The sequence below is a fragment of the Zootoca vivipara genome, chromosome 2 (assembly GCF_963506605.1).
Source record: "Zootoca vivipara chromosome 2, rZooViv1.1, whole genome shotgun sequence".
In the NCBI taxonomy this organism is placed as follows: domain Eukaryota; kingdom Metazoa; phylum Chordata; class Lepidosauria; order Squamata; family Lacertidae; genus Zootoca; species Zootoca vivipara.
The window spans coordinates 56224251-56238766 of NC_083277.1; the positions used below are offsets into that span (position 1 = coordinate 56224251).

At 48.0% G+C, this 14516-nt stretch overlaps 2 protein-coding genes across 4 annotated transcripts in view; one reads left to right on the forward strand and one right to left on the reverse strand.

Annotated features, from left to right (window-relative positions):
- UBA7 (ubiquitin like modifier activating enzyme 7) overlaps positions 1–2926 on the forward strand; it is a 55580-nt gene extending 52654 nt beyond the window's left edge. Inside the window, exon 27 of one of the 3 annotated variants that reach the window (XM_060271574.1) lies at positions 2667–2920. The gene's annotated coding sequence lies outside the window, so the exon portion shown is untranslated. Of the gene's footprint in view, positions 1–2666 lie in introns of all 3 variants that reach the window. The other 2 variants (XM_060271572.1, XM_060271575.1) reach the window with 2 other exon arrangements.
- Positions 2927–4205: 1279 nt separating this feature from the next.
- On the reverse strand, positions 4206–12299 carry INKA1 (inka box actin regulator 1). Its single transcript, XM_035105933.2, has 2 exons — positions 12123–12299; positions 4206–5283 (listed from the first exon to the last, which is right to left on the reverse strand). The coding sequence occupies exons 1-2, from the start codon at positions 12171–12173 to the stop codon at positions 4414–4416; spliced, it is 921 nt and encodes a 306-aa protein (XP_034961824.1). The 5' UTR covers positions 12174–12299; the 3' UTR covers positions 4206–4413.
- Positions 12300–14516: the final 2217 nt, after the last annotated feature.

The window sequence follows — 14516 nt, forward strand, 5'->3', positions numbered from 1 at the left end:
AATAAGGCACATTACAAAATGCTCTCCAGGAACTTCCCTTGAAAATCAGGATCTGCTCCCTTGCCCGCTCCCTCTACAAAATTTCCTGTTCTCTTGATCACAGTGAATGACTCAGATCAAAAAGGTGTCTACAGCTACCATGAGACATAGGAAGCTGCCTTATATGAGTCAGTCCATTGATTTCTATGCAGCTCCTGCCAACCTAGCAGTTCGAAAGCACATCAAAGTGCAAGTAGATAAATAGGTACCGCTCCAGCGGGAAGGTAAACGGCGTTTCTGTGCGCTGCTCTGGTTCGCCAGAAGTGGCTTTGTCATGCTGGCCACATGACCCGGAAGCTGTACGCCGGCTCCCTTGGCCAATAATGCGAGATGAGCGTTGCAACCCCAGAGTCGGTCACGACTGGACCTAATGGTCAGGGGTCCCTTTACCTTTACCAAACTCCCCTCTGAGAAAGTCACTGCTGTGTGAGAAAGATCAGGTCAGATGAAACAACATCCTGACCCAGCATAATGTATACATACGTATATAACCATGGTTGAAGATCACATTTCCCTTTTACTTTCCATTATGAGCTCAGACCTCAGAAACCACTCTTCTGTAACATTGTCTGCTATGTGTGTCTGTGTAAGCATGCAAAAGTACAAAAATACGCCACAGTAAATAGCTTTGGAATGCTAAGCTCATATTCACGTGAAAAGAGAAAATGCAGCCCTCAGTAGTATTAACTGGACACCACACTGGAGAAACACTCTGTATTTTCTCACCCTTGGGTATTGTTCAGCTGGCTGTATGGTTCCACTGTTCACAATGTAAGGAAGACATTTTGAGGAACTGCAGTAAGGCTGGTACCCTTCAGATGTTCTGGAATGTAGTTCCCCTCCACTATCATAGTCCCATCATAGTGGGCACCAGGTTGGGGAAGGCAGTAGTAAGGGATGGCTCCTGGAAGCCCCCCCCCCCTAAAAGTGAGAGACTGGGGCATCTGCAATCTGTGCAAATATGCAAAAGATAAAGGCAGAAGAGAAGACCTGGGAAATAAATCTGATCAAGTAAGGTATGCTATTTTGAAAAGGTGCTATTTTTAACAGGGTAGGTGATTAACGATTGAGGGAAAAGCCTAACAAAGGTGTGAGGTTGATTTTTCCATGGGTGCAGGGGTCAGATCCTGGCTATAAAGCCCAATAGCTTCAACGAAGGGGGAGGAAATAGTGACATATTACACCCAATAGCCTGCATTTGGCTATTGTAAATAACAGAAGAAAAATCCCCTTGGCTTGTGTTGCACTGAAGGTCAGACTAGAGGACGGTGTTTTCTTGTAATCCTTTAGATCTACTGATTCAAGGGAGAGGCGTGTAAAGACTAGAAAAAGGCTTGTTTTTGGAGCTCGCTGGCTGGCTTGTGATGCAACTTCCCGAGCAAAATGAGCAGGGTGATGGCTCATAAACGGATTGTTTTAGGGCTCATTCACATAAGTGTGCTAAGAGGGACAATGCTACTGACAAAGAAGGGGGTTTACCACTTATCCCTCAGTCGCATGTTGGTGAAAGAAAGGTGCTGTTCAAAGAGAAGAGGCTGCATTCAGATACTGGGGGTCTACAGACAAGTGGAGTCTCAAAATCATGAGATTTTCTTATCACCAGGGATGTATCATAATAGGAGAACAATGCCAGTGCTATTTCTGTACCCTGAGCGTACATGCTAAGGCTTGTTGGGTTTCTTTTGTCATGTGTCCTCCCACAGTTTCCGGCCCTGTTGCTGTGGCCTACACGTTCACATTCATTCTGGATAGGTACATGTGCACAAATATATTTGGATTTAGTCAATTAAGAGTCTGAAACACAAAATTGCTACCATCATAAGGCTCTGTGGGGCAACCACCCTTGGAACACTGGGTTCCGGCTGCCTCAACTCAAAAAGGATATTGTGAAGATAGAAGGTTCAGGAAGAGGCAACCCAAATGATTGAGGCGCTGGAGAAACTCTCCTACAAGGAAAAGTTACCCACAGCATTTAGGTGGTGTTTTTTTATGTGAGGAAGGGGGTGGATGTGAGAGAGATGCATGGTGTGAAGAAAGGGGATAGTCCCCCTCTCAGATCGTAATACTAGAAATCAGGGGCATCCAATGAAGGTGAACTTCAGAAGATTCAGGAAACGCAAAAGAAAGTGCTTCTTTGCCCAATGCCCAGATGACATTCGCTCCCAGCCAACATGGCTAACTGACAGGGATGATGGGAGCTGGGAGTCTGGCAGCATCCTGGAGCATACCATGCTGGCTACCCTCGCTAAATACATTTACTTCTGAGCAGATATGCATGGGCTTGCATTGTTAATCTGTTTTAAATGTTATCTTTCTAGTCCTCATGATTGCAGAGATGAGACTGAAAAGCCTGTGGGCAGCTATCAAGAATATTTCATTACTGGGTGTTTCTTTGTCAGGGGACAGGACCACTTAACTTCAGTAGCTTTAGTTTGACTGCTCTAATCTCAGTTAAACAATTCCTAACTCCATCAAACCAATTGCATGCAGAGTCACGCAAATTAAGGGCACTGATGAAATATGCATAACTTCTAAATTCCCTTGTCATATTTGCATAATTAAGCAATGGAAATCACTCTGGCAATGTCCTGCGGCTTACAGTGGGTTTTTTTTGCTTTGTTTTTAAGGATTGGGGTGGATGGAGAAGCTTGTACCCTCCAGATGTTTCAGGCATCAGATTGGGGAAAGCTGTTGAAATGGACCTGCTGCATCACAGCCAGCCTCCAAGGACCAGACAGTGAAGAAAATGAGCAGAATAGCCATCATAGTCATACTCGTTTGTAGGTTTCATGGGGCATCTGGTCATTTACTGTCGGTAACAAAATGCTTGATGAGGGAAGCATCTTGTCTGATCCAGCAAAGCAGTTCTTATATGCAGGGGGTGTGTTGTTTTTTTTAAGGCAGATTCTCCTGTATGTTTATGCTATCACAACTTCTCCATGCTCCTTAATTTTGACATATTTCATCCTTGTCCTTGATATTTTGTGCCAGGAATATACACACTTTCCCCAGATAGACATCCTGCAATTTGTGTTATTGTGTGCTTTCTGACTCATTCCCACTCTTATTTTAAGGGATGGGTAGGAACAACTGGATCTGGCAGCTTTCATGTAACCTGGAAACGTAAGAAAGGCTCTGACATCCAATTAGTCTTCAGTAGTCCTTGTTATCCATTCTTCACAGGTATTTGATGTTGCTGATGGGATTAATCAACACTGTTAGGTGTGACTGTGGTTCGGCAGTATTTTTGCATACTGTTATCTGTTCTTAGCTTCATCAATTCTGTTTAATGATAAAGCGAACACATTTGTCCATCAGTTCTAGGTATTATTTGAGTATCATTTGAGTATGGACACATGGTAAATTTGAAAGCTTCAGCAAACATTGGTTTGGAATAACTGGTTGGATTTGTTGTAGTTTGTTATTTTGCTCCTTCATAACTGCACCTAATGAACAACCCTGACAGATGAAGTCCCTGTTTTTATGTGAGCACTAATTGTCATGCTATGATTATTCCTTTCACCGTTTTTATTTGGGTACCAGAACTAGCTAGCGGCCTGCTCTACAAATGGTGCCCACTATAATTGCAGATGTATGCCGGAAAGCAAGTGATTCTTGACATAATTTACAGCTCCTGTCTTGGCCCTTTTGAAATCTCCCTTGATGGAAGCATAGACTGGTTCTCCTCCTGGCTTCTTTTCACCAATTGAACTGAAATCTAGCACAAAATGTTCTGCACCATTTTATCAACCTAAATTAACTATCTTAGGAGTGTATCTTCTACTCCTTCCAGTTTCAAGTTGGCACAATGAGAAACTAAAAGAAGAAGAAACTCTGTTTTAGCTGAGCCTGCAAAGGAAATAATTTTTACATTTGAGGACCACACACAGCAATAATTCTCTACATCAAATCCCTCAAGAGTTGCAATTGCATTGACAGACTTCCCTGTATTTCAAACTTCACGTTCTCCAACAATTGAAAGGTACTATACTGATATTTGCCAGACTGATTTGAGGTCTGTAGTTTAAGATAGGCCAACCCATGTCTAGGAATCAAAACTTGACATAGTCTCAATTTCTGGGGAAATACTTTGGGCTGAAAGTTCATTGTTCCTTGCCTCCTTATATTTACTCATGTTATTACATTGGCATTTTAAATGGTGCTTCAGCTACAAACAAGACTGGATGTGTTGACTTACTTGGGGTTAACTCAGAGAACAGCTAAAATGTAGTTTGGATCAAGCAATGCCATTTACATGCACACACACACACACCAGACAGATTTAATGTAGAAAAAAGGCATTTATTTACAGACAACTGTAAAAAATATAAATCTGTTCCATTAAGAAAACGAGCATTTAAAAAAGAGGCAAGGCTAAATGTAGCCAATCACATCATTGCAAATGATCGGCTGCCGGCTCCGGCAGTTCATGAGGGCAGCAAAGCTGCTACAGTCTGTGGAAAGCTCACTGATGTTGGCGTAGGACTGGTGGAAGTAGGGTAATGGAGGTCGCCCTCCCAGACCTGCGGGGCAAGAGAAACGCTTGGTGCCGTCAGGGTCCTGTTTGGCCCGCTCTGTGCGCGAGATGCCAGCCAGCCTGCGGCGTACATTGCCAGAGAGGTTGAGCAGGAAGCCATGGGGCTTAGCCAGCCAGCGCTGCAGTCGCCCCCGTTCCCCACTTTCCTCAGGCAAGTCCATCCAGTTCTCAACCAGGTCAGCAAAGCAATTGTCCCCCAGCACTAATGGCTGCCGGTTGCGGCTCTGTGACAAAAGGGACACGGTCCAGTCCCCGGCATCTGTGGGCTCGACATCCCGCCACCGCTCCAAGCAGGCATCTGAAGCAGATTTGGGCCTAGGCCTCCTGGTGGGTGCCCGGCGGCGCAGAAAGCCCCCCGAGGAAAGCTTGCTGGCTCGCAGGGGTGGGGGCCCCTCCTCATCCCGCCAGCTGCTCCCAGACACTTCAGAATAGCCCGAGTCAAACTCCAAGCTCCGCTCGCTGCTCGGAGGAGAGAAGGCAACCTCTTCCTCTACGGCCGTCTCCAGGCAACAGGCAGAGTCTGCTTCCGAAATGGCGGATACCCGTGGGCTGGTACACTGTTTTGGGGAAGGCATGGCAGGGAGCGGCCTCATCTCCTGGGGCTCCAGTCGGATGTCTCGGTCGTGAACCCTCTTCAGGTCGTGGAGGGTCCGCATCATGCACTGCATCTGGCCCCGCAGCACCTCGCTCGACTCCTTCATGCACAGCTGTGAGGGGAGAAGACAGACACATGGTCATCTTCCTACCACTGTCACCAGCACAACATAATAGATGATCCATTGCCCATAACATTGTGGGGAAATGGCGCAACACAAAATTACATCCAGATTGGAGCCTTCAAACATACTTCAAGCAGACTGCTACTTGCCCACCTTCAGAGTATACTTGTATAGGGTTGTAGTATTAGCCCAAGTAAATTTAATCCTATAGGCTACACATCCAGAGAGAAAGCCCTGTGTGGATCATGAGTCCAAATAATGCAAAAGGCAGAAAACTGGAGGATCACTGACTGCTGAGAAATGAGCACCTGACCCCGCATGACCCAGGCCTCCTCCGGCAAAAATCAGATCATTTGCTTGAATTAATGCCAATGACTGTCCTCTGCCTCCACACATCTATTCTCTGGCTCCCTGGTAACATTATTAGCACTGCGCACTTGTGTCCCACAAGCACCCTTCTGTTGCACTCGGCTTACCCAGCCCAGGAGCCCAAGCCTCTCTCTCTCTCCTAGCATGTGCCAGCGTTTCCAAGGCCTGCCGAATGCCACGAGGCTCCTTGCAGTTTTTACCTTGATGTGTGAGGGGCACAGATCTGACTTAGCCTAGGTGTGGAATTGGGAGCTGGAGCCGCACGCGCAAGCCCTTGCCCCGTCTCGTCTCGGCAGGCCCCCAGCCCCGAGGCAGAGCTTTTCGGCAGCTTCTGCACGTTCCAAGCCCATCCCCGGCTGTGCAAGCAGCAGCTTGTTGCAGCGAGTGAGCCGCCCTACCCGGCAGAAGATGACACACAGAGGGTGTGTGTTGAAGTCTCCAGGTATTGCACAAGCAGTCCCACCCACCCACCCACCCAGCCACGCAAGAGGAGGGGAAAGCCGGGAGAGAAGGCCACAGAAATGCGAGGAGTAATCAGCTGGGCCTGGAATGGGGGCAGGTATTAATTTGCAGCAGTTTAAAAAAGGGTGTGAAGTTCAGTTGGGAGCTATAACAAGCTTCAGAATCCTGCACCCCTTTCACCCAGAACCACCTGGAGGTCTCTCATTTTTTTTCCTGTTGCGCAGGAGGAGGGCAGGACATCCAAGCAAGCCAGAATGATGCAAACCATCTTTTCAGGAAGGACCATAGCTCAGTGGCAGAGCATCTACTGTACTTTGCTAGCAGAAGATCCCAGGTTCAAATTCCCTGGCATCTCCAGATAGGACTGGGGGAGATCCCTGGAGAGTTCGTGTGTAGACAATACTGAGCTAGATGGACCAGTGATCTCATTCAGTATAAGGCAGTTTCCTGTGTTTTCTTGTTTTTAAAAAAATCCATAGGAAAGCAAGGGGTGCACATGCACAGTCTCCAACAGGCAAGCATATTGAATAGTGACAGACCCCCCCCCCAAAAAGGGGCTAAGGAAAATGTGAGTCAGCATGAAAGAGATGGTCAGAAGTTACTACAGGATCCCTTTGTGTGTTGGAGAGAATTCACTGCAGAAATAGATGCGTATAAAGGCAGATTTCTCACAAGCCCACAAATGTACCCTGGTTATCCCTAACAGCTGAAATGTGCAGAGGTAAGTGTTCAACTGCTAAGGCCACCAGAGTCCTGGTATCTTATTTCTTCTTCCGCTCTGTTCCTCCAGACCCACTTCCTGTCGTTTTCTAAAGTCTCCACAGTTCAGCAAACAGCAGTGCCGTAAGGAGTCCCATGGCCCCTTCAGTCAGTCCGGTGGTGACACAGTTCGCAATAGTCCCCCAGCGGCTGGGCTGAAAACCTGGAACCCATCAAGACGTCTGTTTTGGGTTAGGTCCCAATCGTAATTGCAAGGCTAACCATGTGAGCCATAAAAAAGAAGGGGGGGAATGCCCATAGATCACCTCTTTCCTCCCCCAACTCCCATGCATAACACTTCCTGTCAAGGAAAAACACAAACTCCTTTCTTAGGCACCGCATCAGATAAACTCTATTTACACAGCGACGGTTAGTCAGCCGTTGATGGGATTTTATGAGAGGACAACCCCCTATCTGAACACCACACAGGTTAGGAAACAACGGTTGTTTCAGCGCTCAGGAGCAGCTGCAAAGAGATGGAATTCTTCTGAGTCAGTATCACACATGCGCATAAGCTATGACTCCGTATGCTCCCCAAGGTTTGAAACCCTGTCTTGGGATCTGGCTAACAAGATCATGCTGCTAACAAGCCAGATACTCCCGAGTCATTTTTACCAAGTCAGGTCACTGGTCTACATAGGTCAGTACTGTCTACACCAGGCATCCCCAAACTGCGGCCCTCCAGATGTTTTGGCCTACAATTCCCATGATCCCTAGCTAACAGGACCAGTGGTCAGGGATGATGGGAATTGTAGTCCAAAACATCTGGAGGGCCGAGGTTTGGGGGTGCCTACACTACACTGACTGGCAGCATCACTCCAAGGTTTCGGACAGGAGACATTTCCAGCCCTGCCTTCCACATGCAAAGCGGATGCTCTACCAACAAACTATGTCCCTTCCCAAGCAGTACATTTTCCTGCTAGCCTGTGGATCAGGCCCATGTTGCAATTCTTGAGTTGGGCCAACTCTGGACATTCGACCCACCCTGTGCTTGGTGTCTCCTCTCTCTTCCTGCCATGCCTCCTCCTCTTACCTGAGCCACCACCATTGAATCTCTGACCAGGAAGCATGCATTCCAGTTGCCTAGCAACCACTTAACTTCTACCTCTTCTGGACCAGTCAGGATGATTAACTGGGGTGGGGGTGTGAAGGAAGAAACAGGATAGCGCATGGGTGCTTGATGCCTTCCCAAGACCGACATCCATGGCCAGCTATGGGGAAGGGCCATCATTCAGAGGCAGAGCATCTGCTTTTGCAGGTTCAATCCCCGACATTTCCTGGTAGGGCTGGGAAATATACTGCTGAAGCTGCTGCCAGTCACAGCTGAGACAGTACTGAGCTGGATGGACCAATTATGTGATTTGGTATAAGGCAGCTTCCTATGTTAATGTCACATTGCCTGGCTGGACAAGTTTGGGAAGGAGTAAGGGAAGAGAGAAAGAGCCAGGTGAAAGAGCCCTGGAGCCTCTTATGTACTGCCAGTCAGCACAGTACAATTTCCTAGACAAGGCCTCCAGATGCCAGAGGAGAACTCAAGAAATTGATCCACAAGCTTAGCACATCCAAATAGGAGACTAATGGCTCCATACAGGTCGGCTCCACTAGGTCTGTTGCCACTAGACCATCTCTGAGCAATCAGCTGTTTGCAAATGCCTTGAAGTCAAGTTTAAAAAACAAGATTCCTGCAAAAACGTTGCTTCCCTCTGGCAGCTGAAAGGTGTCGGATTTCCAAGTTCAGCATTAGCCATTATTTATCTATTTTTAATGTATATAAGGCATTCTTGTTCTGTTTTTCAGCAGAAGCTTGAATGATTTAAGACTTGATGCTTGGCTTTTGTTGATGTGATTTTATTATTATATAGCGGTACCTTGGTTCTCGAACGGCTTAGTTGCCAAACAAATTGTTCAGTTTTCGAATGGTTTCAGGAGTCGAGCGAACTCCCGGAATGGATTAAGTTGGAGAACCAAGGTACCACTGTAGTTCTGTCAGTTTGCTATCAGCTGCATTCATCTTAAAAGGCAGGCTTGACACCTTCCCCTGAATTTCCAAAAAATACGTACTGTAGACTACATAACATCTTCTGGCAGTGGGTTCCAAAGATTATGAGCAATCATCATGAAGGTCCTGCTCTTACCTCTTGCAATTATTAGCTACAAGCCCAGAGCTTGTTGCCCTACTCTTAAATGGCACACAACAGTTCTTAAGGAAGAAAAGGGGAATGGAGATTCTGTAGCATTCCAGATGTTGTTAAGACTGCAACCTCCATCAGCCCCAGCCAGCACGGCCAATTCTCGGGGGTGACGGGAGTTGTAGTCCAGCAACATCCGCAGGGCCGTAAGTTCCCCATCCCTATGTGTCTCAGGATGTGAACATCTTGAAAGGTTAAACTTTAACCATAAAACTTCCGTTATAGGCAGCGCCTTTAACCGTCAAAACCAGGGTTGGGCCCAGAAGCAAAACCGCCAATGCTACACTACAGGGGGGGGGAAGCTTTTATTTATTTAGGAAATTCCTGAACCATACCTTCATCCAAAAATGGATTCCAGGGCAGTGCACATAAGAATTCCAACTGCCAATACAATACAGCAAAACAAATTTCCATTACACATACAACCACCCTTCATCACAAAATACAGAGAATGCCTTTCAGTGATGCATGCTGGGATAATGTCCATGGCCTACAAGCTTCAACCAAAAAGAAACTGTGGGGGGGGGGTGGCACTGCAGCAGCTATCACACATATCTATAGTGGCCTGATTTCGAAAGAAAATAATACTGCTGCAAGCCTCACAGTATGGCTTTTGCAAGGGAGCTGCCATGCCCCTTAAAAGGATGGCATTCATAGGGACTGTCAAAGTGCCCCTCCCTGATATAAATATGAAACAGAGACTGCATTAAGCTTTCTAGAGACTTTCATCTTTCACAACAGCCTCATTCAGAGTTCAGTAAATACACTGGGGAGGGGGGGGACACACCAGCTTCACCCTCACACATACTGTGGGTTCCCCACCCTGATCTTCCAGGGTTCTAAAATGTATGGAGATGGCGACAGGAAATTCCCCTTGTCAGATGATCACCCTCCAACTTGTGGAAAGCAATCGATTGATAGGACAATGGGAAGGGGGAAAGCCTGCCATGTCCCCCCCCCGCCCCAATGTGTTTACTGAACTCTATCAGAGAAAGCCTGAAGAGAGCTGACATCTGCTGGCCTTCTGGTTCTGACTCAGAGGAGAATTCAATAGCTGAGCAGCTCAAAACTCCTTCCATCATTACATCACTTCCTCTATGAGAACTTCCCCTCTCTCATGCAGAACAATTTGGATGGGCCACATGGATCCTCTGAGTTTTGGCATACACAGGTGTGTGTCACGTTGGAAAACCGTGATTCCTATTCAAATATGATACAGAACTCTATGTGTCTCAGCTGTGTTTCAGGATGGTGAAGGAGATGCCACAGTCTAGGAACATGCTGGTTTTGGGGAAGAAAACCCACCTAACATTGCCCTTCAATGGTCAAGCTCAGCATTTCCTAGAACAAAGAGGGTGTGGAACAATAGAGGTAGCCAGGGCAGAATCCTGGCCCAGTTGGTGCATGGTACCATTAGCCAGCTGCCAGGACTCCTGCAGTGCTTATTCCTGAGCTAGGCCCCCTGAGGGTCTTAGGCCACCATTTGAACTTTGTACAATGCCCTGGAACCTCTACATTGGGACCATTGCGAGCAATTTAAAATGGCAGCCTGTAGATGCTCACTGCTTCCAGGATAAACTCACCAATGCATGAAGGGAGCCATCAGAGGAGATTTACTCAAAGGCCCCTTCAGTTCTGGAGCTGACTCTAGTAGACTCACATCATCAGAATATCAAGGAAATCTCAGAAACTATTCTAATTTGGCATAAGCACGAGACTTCACATGTAGACTACATGCAGACAGAAATAAGGGTGCATATAGAAAGCCTAAGCCCTCTCTTTCCAGACATACAAGACACATCCATAAACCATCCAAGTTCTCTAGAGTGGCAGAATCTTCTCTAGGGACTGTTTACAGTCTGCAGTACCCAGACCGAGCACTAGAGGGTAAGCCCCATGGATGGACTTGTTTCTAGAAGACCTCAGGATGCCCAACAGGCATTCCCTCTGTCCGCCACAAGTAACTCTGAATGTGAGCTGGGCTGTTCAAATGAGAAACTTCGTAAGCAAGCCTTCCTTTGTCCATAAGCAGGCTCCTCCGTACATGGGGGATTTGCAAAATTCTATTTTTAGAGCTGATTCCATATATTCCTTCTGTTTCATGTTTTCCCCCCATAAAAAGGCCCACGACAGTCGGCAGGGATCCTCCTTGTCTGACGCTGCCTCCTGCCTCCCTTTGCAGCACGCAAGGCTCATCTTCACCCTGCGAGATCTGTTCCAAGCTGAACCAGGGATCACCCGGGTTCCTCAACCCCAGAATCTATTTTGGTTGACAGAACATAAGAAGCGCCTCACAAACGCGCGCAGAACCCATTTCATTAACTATTAAAATTACCAGACCCTCTCCTTCTGGGATTAGCGGGCACGGATTTCTAGGCGTCCGTTTTGCAGCGTGATCTTCACTCTGAAATATAGAGTGATTTCACCGATTTCACCGCCGGGGTTGGCACCCAAGTTAGCCTACACGGGATGTACTTCCAACATGCCGCGTTCCCTAGTAAGAAGAGCGCATGACGAGTTCCATGGGACTTACTCCCATGTAAACGCGCCCGGGATGGTAGTCTTAGCGGCACCGCCGCCGGGATGCCGACTCCTCGGCTCAGCGAGATCAGGTCCCTGAGGCCAAGGAGGTCACCTCCAGGGACAGCCTTGCAGTGGCATCGGCGGCGCCAGGATAGGGTGACCCGCCACCTCATTAGCCAGAGTGCAGGGCAGAACAGCAACGTCTGGCCGAAGAAAGAGGCAACGCGGCGCTGACAGCTCCCTCAGCCAGCCAGGGCGGGACGCAACCCACAACCCGTACATTGTACACAGGCGCCGAAGCCGCAAGCCCCGTCTTGCTGCGCCGGCGCTTTTCGTGCAGAAGGCTTTCTCCCCGGGGGGACGGCAGTCGCAAGGTACCGTAGGTGCGATCAAAGGCACTGCTCCTCGTCCAGACTGCTTTCTCTCGGCACCCGGAGCCCCCCGACGGCGCGTCCCCTGGCTCCCCCCCCCGGCCCAGCTCTATCTCTCTCCCCCCCCCTGCTACAGGCACCTCCCTGCACTTACCACTTCTGCGCGGAGGTGGCTCACGAAGGCGTCGAGGCGGGCGCTGTGCATGCCAGAGCCGGGGCGCTCAGCTGCCTGCCAGTGGAAGGGGGCTGCTGCTGCTGTCCGAAGGACTCCAGCGAGAGACCCGCGCGCGAGCGAGGAAAGTTTCTCGCTGTCTGGGCGAGACTCCGACTTTCTCCCCAGCTCAGTCCTGAGCGGGCAGAGCGCCCCGTTTGGTTCGGGCCGAGCTCCGCCCCCGTCTCGCGATCGGACCAATGAGCGCCCGAGGCCCCGTCTCTGCTCCACCAAGAGCCAATGAGCGGGCGAGGTGGGTTCCTGTAACCCGAACTTCCCTGGGTCGTCTGTAATTTAATTAGAGTCCCATATTAGGAGCCAAAAGGTGCTGCGGGTGGAGAGACGGGGGGCCGGCGCAGCAAACGGGCCGTTCGGGGGTCGGCACCCTTTTGGGCACGGAGCAATTGCCGCTGTTAATTTCCTTGCTACGCTGCTGCAGCCCACCTCCGGCAGGGAGATTACATGCAGCTTCCGTAGCGCTATGATGGCCAAGCCAAGTCACAAAATAAACGATTCCACTTCTGCACCACCCTAGGTTCTTTGTTGTCATCGAGCGCGTACTCTCCATACAGGGTTGTCGTCTTTTTTCCCTCTCAGGGTCCCTGTGCTATTTAACAATGGAGCAGCAGGCAGAGATCCAACAGGTGATGCTTTCCCACTCATGGTCCTACTGACAAAAGATTTTCTTGTTGGACTTCTCATAGGCATCTGGTTGGCACTAGGAGAAAGAGTGCTAGATATTGGATAGACATTTGGGCTGATCCAGCAGACCTCTTACCGTCTTAACCATGGGTAGGCAAACTAAGGCCTGGGGGCTGTATCCGGCCCAATCACCTTCTAAATCCGGCCCACGGACGGTCCGGGAATCAGCGTGTTTTTACATGAGTAGAATGTGTCCTTTTATTTAAAATGCATCTCTGAGTTATTTGTGGCGCATTGGAATTCGTTCTTTTTTTCTCCCCTTCAAAATATGGTCCAGCCCCCTCAAGGTCTGAGTGACTGGCCTGGCCCCCTGCTGAAAAAGTTTGCTGACCCCTGGTCTTAACTTCTGCCTGCCGTGCTGCTTTTAAAGGCGTAGGAGCCTGCCAGAAAAAGAGATGCCCACCTTCACCACCTATTGGAAATTACTCATAATATGTACTACTTGCTCTTAGATATTTAAAAGTTACGGAATTGCATTCTGTACATGCTTGGAACACTAAAATTCCACTATGCCTCCACTTATTCCAAAGCTAAACTGGCATGGAACTCTAATGTTTTGAAATCCTCAGCTAAGAAGTTTGGCAAGCCAGATTTATATGAAATGTGAAAAAGGGAGGTCTAAATATTCATTTTCACAGTGACAAAAATTGCAGATTTTGGGGTTCTAAATGCTTTCAGTTAAGTATTCCTGTGTCCCAAATAGATATGCACACTATTTGGCCTGTGCCTTGCTGTCAGCAGCTCCTTCTCTGTCTTCACTGTGAAAAATGCATGGAAGGAATCTATGCCTGAACTGGAGGAAAGGAGTCTTTGGGTACTTCCGGCCTGTTGCTATTTTTGAGTGAGATTCAATCACATGCTGAAAAATTCAGGTTGCACAATTAAGACTAAGCTGAGGCTCTTGCGCAACAAACCAATTCTTCAAAAGATCAGACTTTTTTGTGATAAGTGATGGGAAAATGCCCTGGAAAGTATGAGATAATGCTTGCATTGACTCAAGGTTGTCGACTTTCTTTGCAAACAAATAACTGCAAAATACTGTGAGCGGTTCCGGTTGCCACATTTCAGAAAGAATACCGTGGTGCTGGGAAGCAGGCAGAAGACAAACAGGATGATTTTGAGGCTGGGATTATTCCACTATGAGGAAAGGTTATAAAATTTGGGGCTATTTAGGGGGAAAGTGAGTAAGAACGGATATGATAGAGGTATGTAATGATGCATAGTCTGGAGAAAGCAGATAGATAAAAGTTTTTCTCCTCCCCTCAAAAGACTAAATCATTCAAAGAGACTGAATGCTAGGGTATTTAGGATAGACACAAGAAAATGCTTCTTCATCCAGCACATAGTTAAACAGTGGGATTTGCTACCACAAGAGGTATGGTAACTCCCAATTTAGGAGCTTAGACAAATTCATGGAGGAATAAGGCTATCAGTCGCTACAGGCTATGATGGTTTATATTACCTCCAGTATCAGCGACCTTCTGAATACCGGTTGCTGGGGATCACAAGCAGAAGAGGGCAAATGCACTCACGCCCTTAGTGCTGGGAGCGGGATCAAGTGCTGGAGCAAACTGCTGGTCCAAAGCAGGGAAAGTGATAGGAATGTGTTGGCTGCAGAGGGACAGAGGCCATTGC

What these genes read in the sequence shown, in the direction of transcription:
- INKA1 (XM_035105933.2), bottom strand. Translation starts at nt 12,173, where the DNA reads ATGCACAGCGCCCGCCTCGACGCCTTCGTGAGCCACCTCCGCGCAGAA. An exon ending in GCCACCTCCGCGCAGAAGTG is followed by an intron (nt 5,284 to 12,122) that starts GTAAGTGCAGGG and finishes CTCCCCTCACAG; the next exon opens with CTGTGCATGAAGGAGTCGAG.